Source organism: Danio rerio, chromosome 5 (genome assembly GCF_052040795.2).
Source record: "Danio rerio strain M-AB ecotype USA chromosome 5, GRCz13ab, whole genome shotgun sequence".
Taxonomy (NCBI): Eukaryota; Metazoa; Chordata; class Actinopteri; order Cypriniformes; family Danionidae; genus Danio; species Danio rerio.
Window position 1 is genome coordinate 37,665,360 of NC_141025.1, and position 27,848 is coordinate 37,693,207.

The 27,848-nt window shown below is 36.6% G+C and overlaps 2 protein-coding genes across 10 annotated transcripts in view; one reads left to right on the top strand and one right to left on the bottom strand.

The window, feature by feature from the left end:
- eda (ectodysplasin A) overlaps window positions 1–27,848 on the top strand; it is a 65,936-nt gene that overhangs the window by 32,899 nt on the left and 5,189 nt on the right. For all 9 annotated transcript variants that reach the window (XR_015490637.1, XR_015490638.1, XR_015490639.1 and 6 more), the window contains 5 exon segments: window positions 16,729–16,792; window positions 24,486–24,521; window positions 24,676–24,861; window positions 26,587–26,618; window positions 27,232–27,283. Coding sequence is in view for 4 of the 9 variants with exons in the window: in NM_001115065.1 (NP_001108537.1) it covers window positions 16,729–16,792; window positions 24,486–24,521; window positions 24,676–24,861; window positions 26,587–26,618; window positions 27,232–27,283 (370 nt within the window). In the remaining 5 variants the exon portion in view is untranslated.
- LOC147844054 (uncharacterized) lies at window positions 9,014–11,866 on the bottom strand. The gene is made up of 3 exons (XM_087253709.1): window positions 11,082–11,866; window positions 10,893–10,995; window positions 9,014–9,636 (listed from the first exon to the last, which is right to left on the bottom strand). The coding sequence occupies exons 1-3, from the start codon at window positions 11,393–11,395 to the stop codon at window positions 9,109–9,111; spliced, it is 945 nt and encodes a 314-aa protein (XP_087109835.1). The 5' UTR covers window positions 11,396–11,866; the 3' UTR covers window positions 9,014–9,108.

The window sequence follows — 27,848 nt, forward strand, 5'->3', positions numbered from 1 at the left end:
GCCAGTCAGTATTGTGTGTTAGGAAACACACTGAGAGTGTGTGTGTTTGTGTATGTTTGAGAAAATATAACTCTTGCCAGAGAACATTTGATTTCTGATGTTCTCTTTAGCCAAAGCAAGCAGAGCTGTAATCAGATTGCCACGGTAAAAAGATCCTTCCTCTGAGGGAGTGACATCATTAAGTGTTGTGAAGGTCTCTCACTCTCGTTCGCAACCTGACACAAACCGTTCAACAAGCTTGACATGCTTTGCTCAAGCTCTACTGGAACAGTTTCTCTCAAATCTTTTTTTGAGCTTCGTTTAAAGTCGTTTAAAGGCATTTGGTGTTTGTTAATGACCCGTAGCATCGTCTTAATGCTCTGTTAATGGGTATTAGTGACAAATGGGGTGTCTAGGATAAGGACAAAGAAAGTCTTGGTTTACAGTCTCTGTTAATCTGCAGCCGTTCCGTTTTTTTATAGACACACTTTGCATATATGTTGATTTCTTAGGGTTTTGAAAATATTTAGTAAATCTTTATCCCAAAATATTTTTAAAATAAAACATTCGTTCATTTATTCATTTTCTTTTCAGCTTAATCCCGTTATTTATCGGGGTAGCCAGAGCAGAATAAACCGCCAACTTATCCAGCATATGTTTTACGCAGCTGATGCCCTTCCATCTGAACCCATATAAATGCTGCATATAAATATAAAACAATAAAAATTAAATATCTAAAAATATATAATTCCAGTCTTATTTGAGTTTTCATAAATTTTAGTTCTATCACCCTGAAATTTTACTGAACAAGTAAAACCAACTTAAAATGTAAAAATTAGTAGTAAAAGAGAAGTCATAGTTTTAAAAAAGTACATCTACAGTATGATAAAAACAGCAACTCAACTCAAAGTTGTAAGGCAACTTGCTGCAAAGATTTTTTTGAATTGACAACTTTCAACTTGACTATTTAAGTTGAGGTAACTGAGAAAAGCTCTGCAGCAAGTTGCCTTACAATTTTAACAGTAACTTTTTTAACAGTGTGCTAATAAGTGTTACTTGTTCAAATTTCTTTTTTAATGTTAAGTTATTTCTATAATTTTGTAGGAAACTTGTTTCTACATTTATTTAGTGTAGGTACATAATTGCCATTCTTTTTACATTTGAATTGCATTTTGTGCATGTATTTAAAAAAAGTTTGATCTGTGCACTTTTGCCACCTCAGATATTTTCATAAGGTAAGTATATATTTAGCGGTGGTGCAGTGGGTAGCGATGTCGCCTCACAGCAAGAAGGTTGTTGGTTCGAGCCTTGGCTGGGTCAGTTGGCATTTCTGTGTGGAGTTTGTGTGTTCTCCCTGTGTTCACATGGGTTTCTTCTGGATGCTCCGGTTTGCCCCACAAGTCCAAAGACATGTGCTAGGAGAATTGGGTAGGCTAAAAATTGTCCGTGTGTGTGTTAATGGGAATTTATGGGTGTTTCTTAATGATGAGTTGCAGCTGGAAGGCCATCCGCTACATAAAATATATGCTGGATAAGTTGGTGGTTCATTGCGCTCTGGCAACCTCTGATTGATAAAGGAACTAAGCCGAAAAGAAAATGAATGAATAATATATATTTATAATATAGTGCTGATCAGCATAGCCTTTATCTTTGTTATTGTACCACAATTGTGATAACAAGGCAGGCACATTATTTTACAGACAGAAGCTATTTTAAGCACTTGATAATGATATTAGTATAAAGTTGGGAGAAAAAAATATGCTGTTTTCATTGTACTTTGATATAGTGCTAATTTAAAAAATGCATTTTGGTTTGTCTGTTTAGTTTAATTTGTACCTTTTTAAATGCAGTGGTTTGATTTATGAATTTGACTTAGATTTTTTTTTTTTTACCATTTATTTATTTATTTTTGGCCTCTTTACATTTATTTTGACAAAACTGTAGCTAGACAGGAAGCGAAGACAGGGAGAAAAAGAGAGGAGGATGGGATAGGGAAAGGAACGCAATGGGGACTTAAACCTCGGATGCCTAAAGCTCAGACTGTACACTATATTTTTATAGCTATTGCAATACATTGTTTTCCTAAATACTTTTGCCCACAATGTTCATGTTGTGAAAAATCTGAAACTTCTCATAGACCTAGAATTCTTCAGAGTCCTCTTTACTTGAAAATTCAGCATTTCAAATGGTTTTCAGAAGCAGGCATAAATCTAAATTGGGACATTATTTGAGATGCCTTTAAATATGTGGCCTGAAACTTGCCAGTTTCTTACAAGCTTTCAGATGGTTATGGTGTATGCTTGGTCTACTCTTGCTTTTTTACTCTTTTGTTTGTGCAATTCAATGTCCTTGAAGTGCTGGAAGCTGTTGTGCTGGTCTGCCCTTCAAAAGCAGAGAAACGGCTCAATTATCAATATTTCTGGATGGTTTAGCTCTGTAATTTTTATTAATAAGTTCTTGGCTGGAAAAGCTGCAAATGATTGTCGAATGATGGCGATGACGTGTGATTTATGATTGACCGGCCGTAGAGATGGTCCCCCTGGAGCGACGCAGGATTAACTGCCTCTCACAACATTGTAATGGTGATAGAGCTGGCTGTGATCTCAGAAACGCTCCATTTCCTGGAAGACATCTTCCAGAGGTCCTTAACCACTACTCGACCACTGCAGATCCTCTGTCAGATCCTCCAGCTGATTCTAGACATGTGTCCCTTCTGTCCACGTCAACCAAACCCCTTCCTGTGCAGTGTTATTTGATTACACTGGGATTCAGCTTTCATACACACACTCGAATGTGTGTGTGTGTCTCTAGAGGATTGTATCTCTCAGTAGGAGTTTAATTGTATGATGTCAAGTGAGCTTCATTGGTCCAGGAGGACTGCGGTCATTGCTAACAGCGAGAACATCTGCTCAAAGAGTACGTTTCTTGCACTCTGATTGGGTCATAATGTCAAACTATCAAACATGTTAATCCATCCTGACATTATTCTCCATATTCTTCTTCTAGAATGTTCTGGATTTATCACGCCATTCTGTCAGCAGATCTCAGACCCATCGGTGTTTAATTTATGTAAATGGACAATCAGCAATATGAGGATGGTTTATTGAAATATTTTGATGTCGTTTATTGTGCATCTGGTGTCTTGTGGGGTTGACTCTTTGTTCTTTGAGGGTTCCATCCCTGAAGTGATAATTGGCCTGACTCTTTGCAAAGAAACAAGATTGTATAGCTTCAAGCACAATGACTGAATGCAGTCATGCTAGATCTTTAGTGCAGATCCGAGTCTGTTTGACTTTAGAAAACCTTTTTTTACGTCATTTCAAACAAACATACTGGACTAAGAGTCTGTTTACTCCTGTATTTCCGTTAAACAGAGATGATTCCAATCTTTAAATCCCAAGCTATATGCAAATCTAACTAGGTTACATTGGCTACAGAATCCTATACAGCAACATACACCTCTGCATTAGTTATATCTCTGCATTGGTTATCGGTTGAAGATCGAATCAAGTTTAAATCACTGATGCTTACTTATAGGACAGCCATTGGAGCCTCCGGTCGAGCTGTGAGCACCGCCTTGTGGTGCCATAGCAGAGATGCTATAAGTAGGCCTACACGGAATCTGCGTGTGCAGAATTCTGCCGATTTTTAGCCCATCATTCATTCTGTTTATTTACTTGTAAAAATGTGTGTAAATTTATATTCATTCAGTTTTTTTATTAATTTCAGTAATAATTATTGACTAATATGAAAATGTTCATATAATTTATTTAGAATACAGTTTGTAAAGTCATATTTTCTGTATTTATTATTTGTATTATTTTTAGTATTTGTTTACCAAATAAAGTGAATCTAATTGGATTTGCATTGTAAATATTAAATAAAAGTTAAAAAAGGTATTACTTTTTATTTCATATATTAAGGTTTTAGTTAGTTCAGTTACTCCCAAAATCATTCTGCATAAACCTGGAGATTTTTAACAAAATTCTGTGCAGAAACAGCAAAAAATATAAGTCACTTTCCAAAACTTTTTCTTTCAGTGGTCCACGCTGGTGGAATGATCTTCCCATTCCCACTGCAGAAACACTGATATCCTTTATACGCCAACTAAAAACCCATCTCTTCTGAGAACACATGAACCCCAGAGAAAGATACCAAAACCACCTATCAAACACTTTCTCTCTCTCTCTCTCTCTCTCTCTCCCTCTCTCCCTCTCTATAAAATAATTCCCACTCTAGTACTAAATTCTCTGAGCACAAGCCATTTGCTTTAAATAGCACTGCTCATATGCATTGGCTCTTCTTGTTGAATTGCTGAATGAGAATACCCCCTCACTTGTAAGTCACTTTGGAAAAAAGTGTCTTTTAAATGACTAAATGTAAAAGTAACAATTTTTACAGAAACATATATATATATATATATATATATATATATATATATATATATATATATATATATATATATATATACAGTCACTCCTGAAACTATGCATACTTCTGGCAAATTCTGATTATAAACCAGCAAGTTACATTTTTACCGTAAATCACACAGGCTTCTGCCAAAAATTAATAAGATGTACAAAAAACTAAAAATATTTCTTAGCCTTTATTTATATTTGAACAAAACTTTTTAGCCAGAATTAGCCAGGGGTACGCATAATTTTAGGTTTGATTTGTATATGTCTTATTTGGCATACAACTGATTGTATATGTAGGTTACATGAGGCTTTGATCTTCACTCATGTTCCAGTAAAACATCATCACACAAGGCAGGCTCTGCAATTACTGTCATTATAGGCTAAATGAAACATCTGTTTTGTTGTACAGATACAAGCAAGATGTCATACAAAACTATAAAGGGTTTACATTCATTTGTGTATAACTTATTATCAAAAAACAACACACTGTACCTTTCTAAACCATTGAATTACCACTACGTGCCACGGGATTCATCTCTGTTGTTAATACTGCACAGTTAGGTTCGAACCCTGCTTTAACAGACTTATCTGAAGGTTTTAATCATGACCGAAGGACTCAAATAGTTTGATCAGGTGTGTTTAATTAGGATTAAAGCTAAATTATTCAGAGCTGCAGCCCTCCAGGAGCTGAGATCGACACCCTGTTTAACGGTTAATGACTGGTCAAAAATAGAAAGAAACAGGGCAAAAAACAAAACAAACATCCCAAACTCCCATCATTGGCGCTGCTATTGCATGTTGCATTTTGTCTGGAATGCATCCCAGACCACCTCCACAAGTGATTTGAACTATCATATTTAAATCTGTCTTGAATATGTTTTGGAGAGGATTCACACATACACTTTGTACAATTGGATAGCTATTCAGTAAGAAACAAATGCATAAGTGGCCAGGTGTAAATAGCCCCTAAAAGTGCACATCAGTAAAGCACACACATGGTTCTTATATAACAAAATGTAACAGCCAAATATGTATTCCAATTACATGAAGGCAAAAATAAAATGAACAAAGTGATTTGCATTCACAAAAAGCTCAGCATACAAGCCAAAATTCTTGGAAACAACCCTAAAACTAATCAAGACCCAAAGACTGGCAGGAACTGTGATTCAGACATTACAGAGTTGTTGTTTTTTTAACAGTTTATGGTTATGCAAGCAGTGTGTATCTGGCAATAGGTATTTCTGCTTTTCCTCTTTTACCCATGATATCTTATATGCTGGATTTGGCATTTGCTGAGTCGTTTACATATAAGGTAAACAATGAAAACATTGTAATGTAGGTTTACCACTGCTTTACAATCATATGACTTATGACCAATTACTGTAATCATTTAAAAAAGGCATAAAAACATGCACTCGTTTAATTGAAATATATGTAAATAGCACATATAGGGCCTTTACATATATTATTGAAAATATTCCATATTCTATGCTAAAACATAAAACCACCTAGTTAAAACTCTAATCTTATATAAAAAAGGCTAACAAACTTTTTTACACTAAAAAAGTGTAAAAAATTGTGTTTAAATTGTATTTCCAAATTTGAGTTTACTTTTGTTTATATTTACTCAACAGCTATTTGTTGATTAATATATTAATTAAATGTTAATACGAAGGGAGCGCAATTGTCAATATGAAGATCGCTAAAACTGAACTGAAAAAAAAAATCTTCATAAGCAAATTACACCTAAGAGAGATGACTTTAATGAGAGATTAGAGAGATGATGTTTTTTGTATAATTCCTAGTTTAAATGTTGAAATGTTCTAAATAAATAGGGCATAGAAAGGCTAACTGGGAATAGAACACAACCAGAAATGTATGTTTCTAACTACAGCTCCAGAGGTGTCGTTGCAAGCGTAAAAGTTTGCAGTGCAGTTTGTAAATGTTGATGGATTTGGGAAACGCTAAATAAATGAACTATGTTTGTAATGACAGAACTTGCGACCTTAGTTGGCTAACGATAGTTTTAGGAAACCCACCCCAGAATGAGATATTCAAATGTTAAACGCTTTCTGCTGCTGGAGTGCTAACAGTGGTAGCCATGTTGATGATGCGAATATAATTTCAGACCAACGGGTGCAAAAAAAGAGAAGGGTGGATCTGAACTCTGGTTTAGACCCAACCGCAAAATACACAATAAAAAAAAGCCCCGTCACTTTGTGAGAAGTGTTTAAATGCTAGATTTTTTCAGTGTGTGTCAGAACAGGTCAACAACAGGTTAAAACCGTTTGTGGCGAAGGAAAGTTTCAAAAAAGAAGTGCAGTGTATTAATGTGAAACACACATGTTCTCGTGTTGTGCCGTGTTTGTGTTGCGAGTATGTGTGTGTGGTCAGTCTGATTAAAAAGGTCGTTTTTCTCCAGCTGTCAGCGGGAAGAATGGAAAATGTCAAAATAAGTATGAGTGGAATAGATGCTACCGTTAGCCCAGACCACACACACACACAACTTCTTCAACACGCAATGTCATACAATTCAAACAGACATAAATTAGTGCTCATACAGCGCATACTCGTACCATAAATATTGTTTCAGAGCAACACATGTGTATGTGCGAGCGCACACACGTGTATGTACGAGGGTGTGAGTGTATCTGTCCTCTGTGACAACTGACAAACTAATCACACGCATAGATTCATCACACGGCAGCGTTTATCTCTTCACAATCTCCTGTTTTACAAGCATGAAGAAATGTACACACACACAGACACACGTTTGAGAGAGGCAATTTTAGCTTGATGGAGCATTTGACCAATCAGGTTGTGGGTGGTCTGAAAGACAAATCTATGGCTCTGACTATAGAGCTTGTGTCCTCGTGTGCTTTTGCTAATGCAGTTCATTCATTCATTCATTCATTTTCTTTCTGCTTAGTCTCTTTTTTAGAGGTTGCCACAGCGTAATGAACCACCAACTATTCTGGCATATGTTTTACACAGCGCATGCCCTTCCAACCACAACCCAGTGCTGGGAGACACCCATATACACTCATTTACACACACACACTCGTATTAGTTTAGTCAATTCACCTATAGCGCATGTCTTTAGACTGTGGGGGAAACCGAAGCACCCAGAGGAAACACATGCAAATACAGGGAGAACATGCACACTCCACACAGTAATGCCAACTGACCCAGCCGAGTCTGGAATTAGTGACCTTCTTGCTGTGAGACAACAGTGCTAACCACTGAGCCACCTAATGCAGTTTAAGCTTGCTACACTGTTCCAACATTTGCCACTATTATATAATGATAGTAATATGATGAGATATGTACATAATATAGATATATAGATATCAATAAATACGCTATGGTACAACTTAATACAATGTTTTATTATTTTAGATTAAAAAAAACATCAAAATACATCATCATCAACATCATCACTTGAGTCTTCAGTATCACAGAATTTATATTTTAGAATAGTAAATGTTGTCAAAATCAAAAACTGTTGTGTTAACAGTGTTCATTGGTTTAGCTGTTCACATTTCAGAAGCTGCTGCAAGATGGCAAATTCATTTTAAAGTTAGCTGAATTTTATTTACTTTTTTCTGGTGTAAAACAATTGTCAACATTTTTCAATTATTTTATTCAATATTTTCAATTATTTTAGATAAAAAAAATCAATAGATTGAAACAATTTTCAACGTCATCACTCTGGTCTTCAGTCTCACAGAATTGATATTTTAGAATTGAAGAATATGCAGATATCTGCTTGTGACAAAATCAACCTAGAATTAAGCAAAAACCTTTTGTAACATTAAACTAGCAAGTTCTGCGTACATGTTACAATTTTTTCTAGTTTGCTTTTTTTTTTTTAATAAATGTATCATAACAATATGAATGAACAAAAAATGTAAATGAATTAAATAAAATGTAAATAAAAAATATTGCATATTTATAAATGAACTTAGATGCTATAAAATGTAATAAAACTATAATGTAAATAATTTGTCAAGTCAGTTTCTGTTAGAAAAAGAATGTTAAATAATGTTTTGATGTCTGGTTAAAAAGATGTTGTGTATTTAGAGTTGCAAAAAACATAACATTTCTGACAACAAATTGCCTAGTAACTTTTTCCTACACGAACAAAAAAAGATTTTGCTGCTTGTTGAAATAACATATTAAAAATGAACTGAAATAACACAGTTCTTAAAATTTTTGGGCAATAACTTAATTGTTTTAAGCTCAGTCCACTTACATTTAACTTAATCTAACTTAACTTAAAGTTAGCCCCAAGAAATCGAAACTAACCATATGATTTAGTTAGCTGGCATTGCCTGTTTTGTGAAGAAAAAAAATTGCTTGCCCTTCTAATAATTGATTGAAATCTAAAAAAGTAATTCCTGTTTGTTTACAGTTAAAATATCAGATGAAGTGATTTTGAGGTAATGAGAGTGGCAAACAGTGGCGGCTGGTGCTAAAAAAATGTGGGGGGGCGCAAACACCAGAACTGACCTAACGGTTGGTAATGCAACAGTGTAAAAGCCATTTATCAGGTGATGTATGAAAAAACAAAAATATGACTAAAGCATACAACAAATGCTTCATAAATCAGAAAATTTTAGTTCAATTTAGGTTTATTATCAGTAATGAAGTAATCAATAAACACACACACAGACACACATAGATGTTGCCTAATCACTGGCCAGTAGCACTACTTGAAAATAAATTTTGCTCTCCTTTCTTTCTGGCTTGCAAATTTCTCAATGACCTTTTGGTTGAAGTCAGTCATCTCAGTCACTAGTCTCTTCTCTATTGACAGCATGGCCAATGCATTCAGCCTCTCTTGGGTCATGCTGTTTCTCAGAAAAGTTTTAATTCTTTTCAAAGTTGAGAAGCACCTCTCAGCTTCTGCTGTGGTCATAGGCGTAGTTACCAGAATCTTTAGGAGAGTTACAGTCTCTGAAAAGACTTCCTCAAGATTGTTCTCCATAAACAGCTGGAGTAGGTCCAAAGCACCACAACAGGCTCTGAACTCATCCTTGGAGTAGATGAGACTGAGCTCTGTCTTTAGCTTACTTCCATCGAGCACAGGATAGGCTTTCAGAGTCCTGCTAAGTGCATCTTCTGGAAAAGCTACTGTATACTGCTCAAACCTGTCTGCCTGCAGCAATGTGGCACTAACGAGGTGGTCTGTGAAGGAGAACCGCTCCAGTGTGTGTGTGAGTATGGTATCACAGACCTAAAGGATAAAGACAAAAATGATGTAATTATGTGTCAATTTCAACTGCTACATTAAAATAACCAGGTTGAGTTATAAAGGCAGACCAGTTGTAGTGGTTAAATTCATACTTTCTCAAAACCTCATAAACACATTCATTCTTAGTAAACATGTCAAGCTCCACTAGAAGAAACTGAAGAATAACAAATCATTTTAGATAATAGTTTAAAGAGTATATACGTTTAAGAAGATCACCTAGTCATAAAAATGCATTTACATTTATCATAGTTTTATACAGCCCACTATTCCCAGCTTATAAATCAACAACACTTAGATTTAAAATTCTTATCAAATATTTTTATATAATGCTTCTATAATGAGACACTTAAAGACTCCTATTTGAAAAAGACCTGGTCATTGTATCATATAAACAAGCCAGTGTGCTTGCAACAAATTAAACTGTATTGTTTCATTTACTATCTCTGGGTAAATGTTTTGGTGACTACAATATTATTACTCCTCAAATTATTATTGAGCAGTTCCAGCATTATGGATGTGGCATTTGCAGTAAAAACTCAAAACATAAATTCACAGAGAAAGTATGTTAACATTATATTGAAATATCTGTTTATATTTTCCAAAACTACTGACCACGTAGCTATAAGATCAGCTTAATATCAATCTGTGAACATGTTTTGTACTTTAAATGAGGAAAATAAACAAAGGAGTTATGGATGTAACTAAAAAAAGTCTGTGAGTTTGCAGTATACAACAGGCCTAGTAGAAATTCTGTCTGTTAAACTGCAAAACCCCCCAAAATAATGCTAAGCAGGAGGTTAAGAGTTTTTTTTTTCTTCTATAAAACAAACATGATTGATTTTATTTGATAATTTTTCATTTATGAGGAAAAAGCTTAGTTATGGATTTGACACCTCTGTATTATGGGTGTGACGGATGTGAAATTGCCTTTCATGTGACTTGGGTAAATAAATAAAAAAATTTAAAAACATTGACAGAGACATTTGAGTATGTCTAAAGTACTGTAAAATACTTGCTTACACACACACAAAAAAAAAAAAAACACAGAAACAGTTTCGGTATTTTGTTGAGAACTTAATTTTTTTCATGAAAAGGTTAACATTTGCAGGGAATTGCTCTATTATTATTTTTATCTTAAAATCAATGAAAAGGATATTTACAAGTTCCCATAGAAGGTAATTAAACAATACAGTTTAGCTTGTTTGTAATGATTTATTTTGATTAAAATAAAAACTCACTTCTGCTGCTATCTGTTCATGAACCTCTGGACTGAGGGACCGCCGCCTCTTCTGTTGAAAACCACCTTCACTGCATTGGTCAACCAGGGAATGGAGAGAATTTCTGTAAAGGAATAAGAAAGTGTATGAATAATAATAATAATATTAGTAATAATCATAATAAATCCAAAACAAAAAAACAGCAACTACCTGATCTTCTGTATGTCCTGCTGGAATTGCTGGATGCTCCCCCTGATGTGGACTGAATCGATGTCCTTCACGGCAAACAGCAAACACGGGAAACAGTAAAAGGCATGACTTACATCACAACCTGCCAGCCAGCTCCGTTTGTCATAACAAGTGCTGGAAAAGCCCCGAGTGTGCGCGCGCCCACGATCACTTGACTGCTGTTGAATTTGCAAGGAAGGTCGATCTGGTCCAAGCTCCTTGATTCTTTTTTTTTCTTCATCCAAACGCCTTGTGAATGGATATCTTTGCCAAGATACAACGGAATTTTCCTTCATTTCGAGAAATTGCACTTGCTTCCACTATGATTAATAGTCGTCAGTTAACTGAGGAGCTGCTTGCTAAGTGAAAGGTCCAAGTGGGAATGGTCCAATCACATAAGGCCAACCATATAAAAACAAATATGATTCGTTCTGACAACATAAATGGGCGGGTTCGGGGCGCAGAGTGCTGCGCCCCAAGGACAATTTAAAACGGGCCAATTAGAGCTTTTTGTCATATCACATGTATTGCAAAAGTTCGTGTATCTACATAGACACTCATTAGTCCGGCGCCCCGCACACATATGAAAAAATATTGTTCATACATTTTTTTTTATTTTCAATAAATGTTAGTATGACTAACTGTAGAGTGTTATCATTAAATCAATTTATTTTGTTAATATTTGTGATAATAAATATTAACATATTAAAGTAGGCTAACTTGAAGGGGGCGGCGCCCCAGCGCCCCCTATTGACCAGCCGCCACTGCTGGCAAACATACTTAACCACGCTGGTTCAACTGTCAGTTTTGACAACAAACAGAAATGGTGAGCAGGAGCCAGGAGGAATCTGTTAGGTTGTAATAACTCTCCTAAAACCTTTTTTCAGATCATTCTGAATGAAATGCCTACTTTACTACATCCATTCAGCCCGTGGTAGAAAAAACAAGCCAAGCTCACTGTTTTCTCATTTAATATTTCTTTTCTCTTGGAACTGTGTAACAATACAGAAAAAACAGAGATCACAGCTTCCGGCTCAAGGGAAACTTAACGTTGACTTAATTGATTTGTGTTGGGACAACATGAATGAATAATGTGGAACTCTGCAGAGTGTTCCTAATTGATCAACATTTATTGGTACAGACAAGTATAAAAGGTATCATAAATGTTGTCAAAATCAAAAACTGTTGTGATAACAGTGGCTAGCTGTTCATGGGTTTAGCTGTTCACTTTTCAGAAGCTGCTGCAAATTTAAGTCAGCTGAATTTTATTTACTTCTTCTGGTGTAAAATAATTGTCAACATTTTAGTTAATTACATCCAATCACATCACTTAATGAGAACTAAAATTTACATTTTGGTGAAGTGTTGGATATTTCGACTGTACATCTGTTGTGATACAGCGAGAAAAAGTTTATAATAACCATTTATAAAAGAGATGAGGTTACCGTACAGTTTAAATAAGGTGCAGTATTTCATTGTAATTGTGTGTGTGTTGTGAAAGAAATACAGATGAGATGTCTTACACTAGAGTCGGGTTACAAGGTCTAGACTGCACAGAGCTGTTTCACACATACACACATCTTGATAATGAGGGCATTCCATAGACTTCTATTGTTTATATTTAAAGCTAATTATAATTACTGGAGACTAACCCAAACCGTACATCTAAATGAAAACATTTTGCAGGTTTATTATTAGAAACACATTATTTGCTTTATTTATAAATCCCTTTGGACTTTTGATGCCGACTCGGATGTCCCCAAAAGCAGGCGTTGTCAGATCTGGCCAACTTCTAGGATCTGCTTGGTCCCTAAACGATATTTAATTAAACCTGCACACTCCCTTTCTTTTGTTGCGGATCATTATTATAAATAAGCAGATCATTGTAAGCTTGGAGAAATGATTTCAGTGCTCTTACACACACAGAGAGAGAGAGAAACTCAGAGCCAGAACATCATGTCCAAAGGCTGGAACATCCTCTGGCAGGAAGACAGGCCTACAGTGTCCAATTTCAAACACACAGTGGATTAAAAAACAAAGCATGAAACAGCAAGGTGTTTACAGATCTACAAGTGTCGTCTTACCAGTAAAAAACACACACATACTCGTGTTCAATCTCACACTTCAATGTTTTACATGGATATATGAATACACATGACACCCAATGCACTCTAGGGCTGAACTTTGTGATTTAGTGGCTTCTCTAATCACATAAATAACTTGAATTTTACCCAGACACAGCTGCATGACCCCGCCAACCTCGCTTTATGAGTGTGTGTGAATTCAGACTCTTTTTTTTCTTTCCTCCAACAATGCTGCAATCAACAAAAGGGAAAAAAGACGAGCAATGAAGACGATAACGGCAGTCTAGGTCTTGTAACGTGACTCTACTGTGAAACGCAGCCGGGTTGTGTTCCCTGTCTTACTGACACAGACACGAATATGTGCTACTGCAGATGACCCAGAGTTTCTCTTCTCTCAGCCACTTCATTCACTGACTCGCATGGGAACAATCCTAAAGTATCATTATCCTCTTCAATACAAGATGTAGGATTAGCCGTGTGTGTTTGTGGATATCTGGCTGAGCATCCTTTTATTGCGACCTCAAATGATCGCAGTCACAATAGGGTTATTTTACGTGTACAATAAGTGACAGTTAAGATGCAAATTTAGAAAAGATTCAAGGAAAAAAGAAGAAAAAGAGGCAGAGAGAATGGTAACACTTTTCAGTTCCATTTCTCTCTATTAACTACTGGCTTATTACCTGCCTAATATTAAGATGTTTATTAGTATTTCTGAATTATGATCTTATTCTGCATCCCTAATCCCATACCTAAACTCAACTACCACCTTGGTAATTATAAGCTTATGTCACACAGCTGTCATTTGAAAAAACGAAAGCAAGAAGAGAACCCGAAAATATAGGATCACCACTGTTAACATTGCAACAACATGCTGTGGACTAAAAAACCTCCAGCAGTTGCCACGATTTCAAAGTGCAGCTATCGTGTAAACATCGCTTTAATGTCATTCAGGTAAATTTAATTGAAACAATTAAAAGCACATTAGGCATCAAATCACATCATAATCTCTTTAAGAGTAATACGCTTATGGATGTTTTCACACCTGCCTTATTTAGTTCGGTTGAATCAAAATAGAGTTTGTTTTCCATCTTGGTGCGGTTGGTTTGGGCAGGATGTAGCAATCGCACTCGAGTGCGCACCAAAAGCGGACTAAATAGCGTACCGAGACCTCCTTGAAGAGGTTGTCTCGGTATGCTTTCAAACGAACCCTGGAGTGGTTTGTTTGTGATGAGAAAATGATCCGAATTAGAACAAACCCAACCGCAAAAAAATACTGCACCTTTTTGAACTTATCCAGCTGCCGTAGGCCGAAGCGCTGTGAATTGTGGGATGTGGAGGAAAAATATTAGTTGACAGCGCTTAATCAACAATTTTAAACAGAAGCTGCGTTCCAATTGTCACACTATACACTCATGCACTATGTATTTATTCACTTACTCAACAGCATAGTATATATATGTAGTGTTGTCGCAAATGGAGCACTGATGTTTTTTTTACTAAGCGAAAATTTAAACCTTTTCCCAGATGATGTTTGACGGTTACCAAATCAGTGAATTAAATGACCAAACTATTAAATAATACCTGCCATGAGTATAACCGCATTCACCATCAGGAGGCACTTTACTCGCTCTCATAGGAGAATTTATTTCTTTCACCATCCAAAATAAATCAAGTTATCCAACATGTGCGGCCGATAGCTCTGCCCTTTCCGCTACGTGAGCAAAACTGCAGTGTGCATGAAGTGTCCATCATTCCAATAAGTGCATCGTCCGGGTAATTAAAGTGCACTTACTATTTGAGTTTTCAGTGTGAATTCACTGCCTATTCTACAAAATGGCATAGAATAGTGCATAAGTTTGCAATTTGGGATGGTCCTAGAGAGAGAGGGAAAAACATTACCTAATGGATCATTGGTAATATTTCCAGAAATACGCTTCCACCTGAAGTGACTTGCGATGCGCCTTCACCTTTTACAATGCATTAAAACTTTGACCAAATGAATTGAACCACTGATGTGAAAGCACCCTAAAGGCTGATTTATACTTCTGCGTCAAACGCTGGCGTATGCTATGGCGCTGACGCATAGACCTTTGACGTGCACCTCTCAAAAAATGTAACTACGCGTTGCAACGTGCAGCGCTGTTGAGCACGTTCTTAAACAGCACTCATTTGCCATAGTATTCACTAGAAATGACAGTGATTGGCTGTGATGGTCATCAGTTCCCCACTTTTTACCAAGTGCAAACACAGACACATGAACTCTGGAGCATTTTAAAGTCAGGAAAATCAGTTGATTCATCAGCAGATTGCTCGTCTGTGTTTGCACTCAGTAAACTGCAGTGAAGTCCGGCCGATCGACCGGAGGGTCCCTAGTAAATGCAATAACTATTGAATCCTTATTGTGAAGTGTGACCAAAAGAATTATTAGAAAGTGAAAAAAGGAATCTAAATAGGGAAGGAACAAGGGGAAATGTAGGAAGGTGGAAATAAATGAAAGTAAAAAAGGAAGAAAGAAAAAAAAAGAAAAAAAACATTTGGAAGTATGAAAATCAGGAAGTAAGCAAAAATGAAAAGAAAGAAAATGAAAGGAACAATGTAAAATGTTGGGTTGGAAGAAATAACTGAAGGAAATAAGAAACCTATTACCTAAGAAGACATGAGAGGAAGAAAGAAGGAAAAGGATTGAGAAAGGAAAGAAAAATTTTGAAAGGAAAGAAAAAGGGGGAAAAATGAAGGAGTGAAGGAATAAGAAAAAGAAAGAATGAAAAGCAATTAAAATAGAAAAATGGATAAAAAGAAATATCAGGGAGTGCAAAAATTGTAGGAAATGAGGAAGAAATGGAACAAGAGATGGTAGAAGTGGAAGGAGTTTGAATTGGAATACAGAAGAAAATTTAAACATGAGGAAAGAAGAAGAAAAATAGAAGTGCACATGAACATATCATAAGAGAAAGGATCATTAAAATGTATTCATAAAAACTCTCTGCTTATGTATGTGTGTGTGTGTGCTGTGCGTGCGTGCTGTGCGTGCGTGCGTGCGTGCGTGCGTGCTGTGTGTGTGTGTGTGTGTGTGTGTGTGTGTGTGTGTGTGTGTGTGTGTGTGTGTGTGTGTGTGTTTTAGGCCTACAGTGCTATTACTTTGTTCATATGCGAGATAATGATAAGAAAAGTATTTCCTTTTTAAATAATTCATTAAGTTTATGTGATTGTGTGTCTATGTGTGTTTGTGTGCTGGATCATCCCAATGGAATGTCTTACTGCTGTAAATCCACAGGGTTTCTCATCACACACACACACACACACATTATGTTCATTATGTTCAGAGTGTTGTCTGTCAGCAGAGAGGTGTGTGCGTTTGTATGCGTGTAGTTTTAGTTTTACATGGTGACATTTATTTTATGAAGAAGTGGATTAGTTTCATTGATCATGTCTTGGCTCGAACTCAAACTCGAGTTAAACTCTAAAATGCTTTGAAACGGCTCCATGAAATAATTTCATTCTTCTGTACTGCATTTCAAAAAACCCTTATTCCTTCATCTTCACAGAGCAGATGGAGGGATGAACACACAAGAGGCCTGGAGAGAGTCATTCATCGCACCAAACGTTCAGGTAAAAAAAGAAAACCTTTTGTGTGTGTTGGTATTCATGAAATGTAGAGCTCATATTAAGTGTGCATGTGTGAGTGTGTATACGTGTGTGTGTGTGTGTGTGTGTATATATAAGGCCTGCGAGATTGCCAGCATTTTCACTTTGATGTGGTTTCGAGTTCAAAACGTGATGCATTTCCTTCATTTGATCAGGCTACCTCTCACTCTCCTTCTCCCCCTCGTTCATTCCTTCCATCTTACTCATTATTGGGCTATGCTGTGCGCACCAGTAGTTTATATGTGAAATCCCTCTCCTTTTTTCCACTCTAGTAGCTTCTAACAAACCGATATTGCGCCCCTCTTTTCTCTCTCTCTCTTCCTCTCATTGGCCGGCTGTAGCTTTTAGTTACCTACTCCTCTTTCCACTGCCGTGATTGGCTTCAGTTGGCAGCCGTTTGATTGGCAGGTGGTTTTGGCTTTGATTACAGCTCTGCACTCACTGGCTCTGATCAGGAGCTCTACTGTTTCAGCTTTTTGCACCTGTGTGTGTTGTGTGCCAAAGCAAATACCGATACAACACAGATAACGTGCACGCAGACTACACACACATGCCATCGCAAACGACGCTGGAGCAAGTTCACTGATGAACAAGACACATGCGGTGTATGATATAATCCAGTTTGAAGTTAACAATCCAGATGTGCTAATTATGTGTGTGTGTGTACATGTGTGTGCGTGTGTGTGGATCAGGAAAGCATTATACAGTGGAGCATATGATACACTTTAGGCTCAAGTAAAATTACATTGTTGTACCCTGACATGAATAATACAATAATAAGTATTAAAATGTAACGTATTTGGCATATTTTAGTCTCATTTTTCCTTTACCTCTGTTGCGTTGCATTGCAATAGCTGTAATCTGACTGCAGAAAAGTGACTGCTGTGAATCTATGTGTCCTGAATTGTGTTAATAGTGCATGGAGTTCATCAGAAATAAAATGATGTATCAGTTTACTGTCTGGATTGGCCGTGTCACATTGCACCAACTACGTCATATCTAGAAGGAATCACGGATCACTGTGGAATCTGTTGTTTTTAGTGTTGTGTCATGCTTCTCTTTTCTAGTGTAGTTGGGTTTCCTGTATGGCATGAAGCAAATGCTTTCAAAGTTTGCAAAAAAAAGTCTAGGGGCTCTATTTTAATGATCTACGCACAAAGTCTAATAAATTAAAGGTGTGTCCGAATCAGCTTTTGCTATTTTAAGGATGGAAAAATACGCTTTGCGCCCCGGCGCATGGTCTAACTGGGTTGTGCTTATTCTCTTAATGAGTTCTGGGTGTGTTTTGAGCATAACGTGCATTAAACCAATCAGAGTCTAATCTCACATTCCGTTTAAGAGTCAGTTGCGTCACACCATGGTGCATTTGCTATTTACATGGCAGACTTTGTAAGAGGAAAAATTAAATGCTTAACTAGCGAGAAAACAGTTCAACAGACCAGAACGAGGCTAAAGAATGAGCCTCCTCCATTTGGCCTTTTTACTTTATATTTCTTTTATTCTTTACATTACTCCTTTACCTTCATGGAAAAGGAAATGGTATTATAAGCACTGCACTGAAAACATTCATCAGCCTACATATTTAATTTTGTTATGTTAAGTGCCAAGATTTGTTTCAAAACTATTTCTATATTCAGTTCTAATTTCCAGCAAAAGAATAAATCAACAATAATGAAGTGTGTTCAAAAAAACTGAGCTATATTGAAACAAACGTCCTATTCTCATGCCCCATATGCTGATGCATACATCTCCAAAACTCAACAGGGGGACAAATCTAAGCTTGTTTTTATTCAAACAAATATAAATATGCAGATAATAAATAATACAGCTAATAATAATAACATTATTCAAATTGAAATAAACTGAAAAAGCCCCCCGACATGAAGAAGGCATTGATGCAGTGTTTTTTTTTTTATGCTGGTCTGAAAATAACAACAAATCGCACCATACACGTCTTGCGCCTTATTGCGCCTGTTGTTTGATAGGGCACTACATTTCAAATGCGAACTAGGTTTTTTTCCATCTAGAGTGATTGTAGTAATGGTGGAGACAGCTGATTAGTCACATGGGTGTAATGTTCACTGTGTCAAAATGTATTATTATTTGCAACACTTTTTCGCACACGTCCAAAACCACCTCAAGCAAGCCTAAAAAATTTTTTGTGAATTAAAGGATTTTTGGCGCATTAAAGAAAGTGAATACAACACACACTTTAATGAGTTGATGGCATGCATTCCTAAAAAGAGAATTCTAAAAATGTCATCAATTGTAATAATAAAAAAATCATTTTGTTTAAGCTACAATAACAATGCTGTGCATGTTCAGTATTGTGATTCCATCAGCAGTTTTCATCTAGTTTGACTCATTATATAAAAAAAATACACCATTATTAATATGTCTCAAAACAAAGTTACATTTTAGGTTACAGTGTTACAGTTACACTCTCGTTTCACTTTTTCTGTCCGAGTTCATAACCTACAAATGAGAGTATAACTGCACTTACTGTAATTACACTGTTGCAAAAAAAAAGAATAGAAAGCCTTAGGGCGGTTTGTATTGTTTTACCACCATAAATTGTCGCGAACAGCCCCATCGCACCGCTAGACAGTTGTTCTATATTACCTTGTGGTAATGCGAGCGCGTGTGAACGGTCAAATCCTTCTTGGCCAAAATGCCCGTTCTGGCAAGTTATCAATGCAAACACAAAAGGCAATTATTGTGTTTCAGGGTTTACTGAGAAAAGCACACTTGGCTTTACCCTTAGAAGTAATCTAAGCACATTTACATGTATTCATAGGTGAATCAGAACGCTGTTCAGTCTTGAACTCTGCAGATGCAGCATGCTTTTAATAATCCGAGCTTAAATCTCTGTATATTTGACAGCAGTGCATGGATGTTAAGAAATCCATAACTTACTGGAATATAGATGTATAGGATTTTGCATGCGGCTCTTATGTGTGTGCTGAAGAATACAGACCTCACTCAACGCTGTGTTTTGAACATGTTTTGAACAGCGTGCGCGCACAATATAACTCATATTTTACGTGATTTTTATGACTTGGTTCTAATTCTGTTAAACTACATTTCCATGAAATGTTGACAACCCGTTTTAATTGATTAGATTCTAGTATAAAATCAAAGCATTTAGTATTGATGCGCAAGTTGCTCCATCTACTGCCAAATAGTGTGTGAGTGCCTGTGTGTAATTCAATAAGGAAGCCATTTCTAATCCATCGTTGTGATCAAAAAGTCATGCCGTCTCCTTCCCAATTCACAGATTCAAGGGTCAAAACACTTGCACATGGACATAGACAAACTCACTCACTTTGTGGCCTCATAAACATGCACTTTGTGAATGTACAGCTGGTGTTCGGTGTGTTTGTGTGTGCAGCTGCATGTTTGCTGTGAAATATGGTTCCAATATTGTCTGTCTTTGATGCTAATTTGTTCCATTCATTAAAGACTTTTAACACTCGTTCGTTTTTTTTCTCCCATTTAAAACAAACACAGACAAACCCACCGTCGAGGAGCCCTCCCTATGAATTCTTTGTATACATTCACACGTGCACACATGCATACCAGTTTTATGGATTTCTATTTTAGCCAGTAAAACTCACAATACTGTTCTTGTCTGATTAAATAAAGCACTACTGTGATTTGTGATCATTTAGAAAAATACTCATGAAAGATTCTTACCTCTAAATTGTCTCAAATGTAGTCATAAGCTCATTGTCCTATTGCTTTTCTTGTGTGATCTCTCTCTGAAGCTCACCATCACCACCAGAGGGAGTTCATACACTGGTTAAATCACTGCTGTAAATTTACAGGATCAACTATCTCACAAACCCAGTGATTACTAATATGTAGGGTGATGTTTAAATTATGTTTAGCAAATTGATGTGGATTAGCTGGCTAAATTAATACACTGTTGCCACACAACTGTGTTTAAACACAGTGTTTTGTGTTTTTGCATAATAGGTCCCTTTTAAATCATTTATTTTGGGGTATATTGTGGTTGATTTATGCAGTATTCATTTTTTCAGTTATTTTTTCTTTAGCTTAGTCCCTTAATTCTTCAATGGTCGCCACAGTGGAATGAACCGCCAACTTATCCAGCATATGTTTTACTCAGTGGATGCCCTTGCAGCTGCAACCCAGCACTGGGAAACACCCATAAATTGTCATTCACAGCCAATTTAGTTTATTCAATTCACCTATAGCGCATGTCGTTAGACTGTAGGGAAAACTGGAGCACCCGGAGGAAACCTACACAAGTACTAGGAGAACATGCAAACTCCACCTAGAAATGCCAACTGGTCAAGCTGGGACTCGAACCCGCGACCTTCTTGCTGTGAGGCGACAGTGCTAACCACTAAGACACTGTGCCACCTTTATACAGTTTTTATATATATATATATACATTTTTTTTATTTATTTATTTTTTTTAGTTGAATATAAATTATTATAAATTAGTTGTCTGCGCTACAGTGGCGTGATATTTACAGACTACAATATTATCAACATTAATGTTTGAAGAATGTGCAAGCTGGCTATCATGATGATGTCGCAAACTTTGCAAAAAATTAAGCGTTCTTAAAGCATTCACTGCATGATGAAGCTATTATAAAGCTTAACTCAAGAGAGAGAGAGAAAACCCTGTATTGTTTTTTAGTAATAAAACAAGTTTTTTTCCCCCAAACTTTAATTGTAAACATGATTAAAGAATATGATTTTTTTTTCTTTTAATTGATTTAACAAAAAGTTAATATTGTATTACATTTTAGACACAATATAGTTTTTTTTGTCAGTTGAGTCAGTAATCAATTCATAAAGCCAATCGCTTCATTTATAACAGATCATTTTAAATTTAGTGAATCCCTCATTGAAACAGCCTTGCTACCACTTGCATGCAGTTTAGTGTATTTATTTTTAAACACAGGCCTAAACTAGCCAATGTATCTTTAGTTTTATTGTCAGTTCCTATAAATGTTTGCATTATAAATTTATTAACGATAAATGCAAGGCATACAGAGAATTGAAATTGTGTTACTCTCAGACACTAGAAGCCTACATATAACACAAAACACCATTCATTTATTTTCCTTTGGCTTTGTGCCTTTAGGGGGCTCGCCACAGCGGAATGAGGTGCCAACTTATCCAGCATATGTTTTAAACAGTGAATGCCCCTCCAGCTGCAACCCAGTACTGGGAAACACCCATACACAATAGCGCATGTCTTTGGACTGTGGGGGAAACCAGCCCAGCAGGCACAGGATGTCAACATGACGTTAGATTTACGTTGTACCCCAATGTCATGGGGACAATGCATTTTGTTTGGAAATGAAAACCGGGTTGACATCAGATCCCAACGTGAGGCGGACGTCAACGTCCAACCTAAAATCAACCAAACGAGATGTTACAGCTTGACGTTGTGTGGAAGTTACCACTATGACATCTACCAGACATTTGATTTTGGTTGCCATACCTGACCAATAAATGTCCGTATTTAATGTCAATATGACTTGGTTTAAGATGTTGGCTCAACGTTAGATTCTGATTACTTTCTAACACAACCTAAAATCAACCAAATATCAACGTCATTTGATGTTGTTTGTGGAAGACAGAATAATGTTTGTTGTTAGACGCTGGCTCAACAGATTTTTGGTCACCTGACGTTACGACTTAAATCTAACCTAATATTAACGTCTTGTGATGTTGTGTGGCTGCTGGGAGAGCACCCGGAGAAAGGCCACATGAACATGGGAAGAACATGCAAACGCCACACAAAAATGCCAACTGACCCAATCGGGACTCGAACCAGCGACCTCCTTCCTGTGAGGCAACAGTGCTAAAACAGCCCAAAACACTATAGAAAGACTGTAAAAATATACATTCATTCATTTTTTTTTTTGGCTTAGTCCCTTTATTAATCTGGGGTCGCCAAAGCGGAATAAACTGCCAATCCAGCATATGTTTTTTGCAGCGGATGCCATTCCAGCCTAAACCTTTAAAAATATACACAAATATGCAAATAAATACAATTTTTGAGAAAAATTTTGAGAAAAATACAGGATACAAGAATTCTGTTTACAATTAAGGGCAAATAGCCACAGCCCCAATGAGACTTTTCTACAAGCTGTTAACATGACAGAGCTCAAGGATCAGTTATTGTATACAAACAAGCAGGAGAGGTATGCTGTACATGTGCTGTAATGAGTAAGAAGCAGTCTGATGTTGAGATCTGTCAATATTGCACACCATTAGTCTGTGCTTTTTGTTTTTCTTTGAAATTCACAAAAGTGTTAAAAATAGACTCAATTGAATACAAAATCAAGACTTAATTGATCAGCTATGTTAAACCCTCCACTTTTCATGGCCAGGGAAAGCGCAGTGTTGGTTGCACCTGGCATTTGCAGCTGCTTGAACTGAATTGCAGCTGGCATGTGTAAAAGATGCAGGGTTTGTGTTGAAATAACTGTCCGCTGAGTTCACTCCTGATTGTTTTCTCAAGAAGACGGGGAGCTCTGCAGAGCGCCACTGAAGGCAGGTCAAGTTCTTTGCATGCTTATTCTGTGTGTCATGTTTGGTTTTGGTTGTTCGTGTTTGATTTCATATAAGTGCATATTGGTCTTTCTTTCAACTCTAGTTGATTTTCATATAATGAGAAAAAAAGAACGATTACAGGAAAAGATTAAAGGCAGCAAGTTGTTTGTCTCCAGTTTTGATATTCTGTGTTTTGAGAAAAAGAGATATCGCGTGCGAAGCCCACCAGACAACACAATGAAAGCGGCAGTCATTTACAAATGAGCTGAAGTAGTTTTATTACGAAAAAAAAAGACCCCCGAATACTAGCCAACACAAACACAAGAGTGACCTCAGGCCTTAGGAACACAGATCCGTCTCCTGAGAGTTTATGTGTGTGCGTGTGTGTGTGTGTGAGTGTATGTGTGCTCGTTTTTAAATCCCAGTGAGGACTTAAACCTGAATGCACACACTCAAGGGAACTTGTAGCACAGTGGGGACTTAAATTGTTGGTCAATTTGGGTAGGGGGATAGAAAATACAGTCTGTACAGTATGAAAGTCATTATCTCTATGTGAAGTCCCCTGTGCGTGTGGGTGTTTACCCTAGACTTTAGCTATAAAAGTCTTTGTCCTACTTGTTCATCACTGATAAGCTCTGATTATACAAATGTAGATTTGCTTGTGTGTTTGATCGGTTGTATTATAGATTGTTCATTCACATATGTTATCAACATTATACATGTGGATGTTAGAGGATCCAATGCTGCTTTAGTACTGAAATGTGTGTGTGTGTGTGTGTGTGTGTGTGTGTGTGTGTGTGTGTGTGTGTGTGTGTGTGTGTGTGTGTGTGTGTGTGTGTGCGTGTGCGTGTGCATGTGTGTATTTGTAGACAGCAGCAGAAGCAATTGTCCTTCAAATTACACATGGGTTTGTTTTTCTGTGGTCATGTGAGCGTCATTATCAATTTAGCCACTTTGAAGCAAATAAACCATCTCTTGGAATAAATCATCCGCTTTTTCTGGAATCTGAAACAGGATTTCAAGAGGAACATTTTGTTGCATGTGTGATTTGTGAATGTAAAATGATACATTTCCAACTGATTGTCTTTCTTCCTTCTGCTTATTCCTCATCCAGAAACTAATGGAAAAAAGAAAGGCGAGCGAAAAAAAGGTAATTTCATCATCCTCTCGCTGTTATTTGAAAATTGAGTGGCAGTTTTAGGAGCTTTGTTTTGCTTCTCATCAGTTGTTTCTAAGTGCTTTCAATGTTTCAGCTTATGGGAGACTGATCTTGCTTTCCTTTCTCTCTCTCTTTATGTCTTTAGGCAAGAAAGGGCCCCCTGGTGCTCCTGGACCTCCGGGGCCACCTGGTCCACAGGGTCCACCTGGAATACCAGGGATCCCAGGAATTCCAGGCAGCAACGCCATGGGTCCCTCTGGCCCACCCGGCCCTCCTGGGCCACAAGGACCACCTGGACCACAAGGACCACCTGGACCTCAGGGACCTTCAGGTTAAGACTGACACCTGCCTCTACATACAGTCAAAGCGAGCACTTCACATCTAGAGTGAAGCAGCAGAGCAAAATCAGTTTAAACCATGGGTCTCAAACTCAATTCCTGGAAGGCCGCTGCTCTGCACAGTTTTGCTCCAACCCTAATCAAACACAGCTGATCCAAATAATTAAGTTGTTCAAAAGAGTCTCAAACCCCTTGATTATTTGGATCAGCTGTGTTTGAGACCCATGGTTTAAATGATGGGGCTGCATTGCAGTGCCGTGTTTTTGTAGTCCATAGGAATTCATTGTTTAAAATTTTCAATTTAGTTGTTTCATTTTTGCCATTTATAATAACAGGATATAAGCTAAAATGATTGGGAAAGGTTTGTGAGCTGGGACATGAACTCAGGACTCCAGAAGCACAGTGGCTCTATATGTCGGCACACTACCCACAAGGCTATCAGTGCCGATTTTTTGTGTTATTCTAAGCATGTTATTTTGTAGTTTAATCATTTTTGAGACCAAGATGTATTTCACTAGTTTTGTTCCAGTTTTGATATAGTAGAATCCTCTTTATAATAAAAATAAATATAGATTAAGTAAGGAATAATGTACATCCTGCTGGTTTTTATCACAGAACAAAACCTGACCAGCTTATCAAAATCCCAGCATGAGGAGAAACGCATTACTCTGTTACTTGACAGAACAGCGAGATACAAGACATTGATCTGAGCTGTAATCATTTATTAGCCATTTAATTAAATATAAAGCTATTTATAAGTATCTAATTGAGCCTGTTTAATTGGTTATGCTATCAGGGGAAAAAGCATTCATTTTGACCAAGTTTTCCAGAGAGCCATGTAATAATCCTTGTTAGAAAAACAATTGTTTTTCCATTCAGGAACAAAATGCACTGACCCAGTATAATAATAGAGATGCCAGTTCAAGTTAAAGTTGTGCTTTTTATTGTCATTCCGCTACACATGTAGATATACAGTGGAATGAAATGTTGTGTCTTGCAGGACTACAGTGCTACATAAATAAACATAATCATAATTCTAAACACAACACTGGACGTATTTTAAACCTATATATAACTAACATATCAAAGTGGTAATCTAACTATGCTAACTACTAACTATGCACATTCTGTAAATACACACAACCTAAGACAGACTATACAAGTACATAGACAGAACAATATTGTGTAAAAGAAGTATTTTAAGGTTGAAGTAAACAAGCAGTGCAACATGATTTGTGATCAAGAAGGTAAAATGTCATATTCACTACTTTTCTTCAAGAAGACATAAAAGAAAAATATATATATGTAAATATACAATGTATAATAAATATCAAAACTCCAAATGGGTTGTTTTGAACTGTGTGCTAAAAACGATACATCTTGTATTTCTCGCATTCACAACTGCTTACATTTGGTTTTAAATAGCCCAAACGTTCACACATTTGCACTTAAAAGCACAAGGCAATGATAAACCTGTTCTCTGAAACAGTCGTGTAAAATCCATCACTTGTCCTGAATGTCTTTCACGCTGGTCATCAGTGTTTTGTTCAGCTCTGCTAGTTGTAAAGATGTGTGGAAGCCTTCACTCCTGCTGTGAAGGGATTATACACAAAACAGCTTTGACATTTACAATTACATGATTCAAAGTTTATCACAATAATTTGTCACTTAACAGACACTAAACCCATCTAATTTTCCCCTTCCCCTTGTGTTAACAGGTGGTGAGAAAGGCAAACACAGAGAGGCACAGGTATGTGTGTTCATCTCCACAGACACACTGCACATGACTCCATATAAAAGAGATGATATTAGGGAGTGTAGATTAAAGGTCTTGTGAAATGCTTTAAAATGTGCATTTTTATTCGATGTTTCAAGTAATCTCAACCAAAACATGAATAGAGGGTGGGACATTGTGTAGCTCCTCCCCTTTAAAAAAAAAAACAGCCAATAGAGTTTTATTTCATCACCACTCTGCCTGTAAGAATGGTTTAGCCTAAGCGCATCAAATGAAAAGCAAAAGAGAAGCGTCTTGAAGGGGGTGGGGCATGTCATATACTAGAGAGCATTTAATTTGTTATGATGTGATAAGAAACTAGTATAGGTTGTTGTGAATAAAACCATTGATCCATTTAGGTGAAAGTGACAAACTACAAACTTTACATATCTATATCAGTTTTATATCTTCTATATGTGAATTTTGTCACTATTTTGGAGCATACTAGCATAATACTGATATTAACATAAAAAATAACCTTAGTTTAATTTCAGGGGACCTTTTATGGACACAAGCACATTTTCATCATGCTTTTCAGAGTGTGCGCAAAGATATAATAGATTTTTTAATGTGTTTGATGTTTCTGCAGCCAGCTGTGGTGCATCTTCAAGGTCAAGAAACCACTATCCAAGTGAAAGAAGGTAAGAGTTAAATAATGATCCTTCTCATAAAGAAATGCTTTTTTGTTTTTGTTTTGACTTCTTTGTATGAAGGGCTCAGCTGTAAGGATGGTCCACTGGCCATAATATGTGTACTTTGTTAGAAATGTATATTTCATGGAAAAAGTACCAGTCAGACGTTTTGAGTCAGAAATTTTTTCTTTAAATAAATACTTTTACACAGCAGTGACATATGTGACCCTGTGTCATAAACTTATTTCACAGGTACATTACAATATAAAGTAGATATTTATTAAGAATATATTTTGTGAATGTCCTACTGTGAATATATAAAAAAAAGCATAATTTGTGATTCGTCATAATTTATACTGCTATGAAGTAGGAACATAATTGGGGCAATTTTAAAAGAATTTTCTAAAAAATAAAAAATAATAAAAGGAGATTTTAAAATTCATGTGATTCCAGATTTGTCTCATCTTAACAGATCATACATCAATCTTAAGGTTATTTATGTAACAGGGTGTCTTCAGGGCCTAATAAAAGTCTTAAAATATCTTACATTTCAAAAATAGAATTTTAGGCCCTA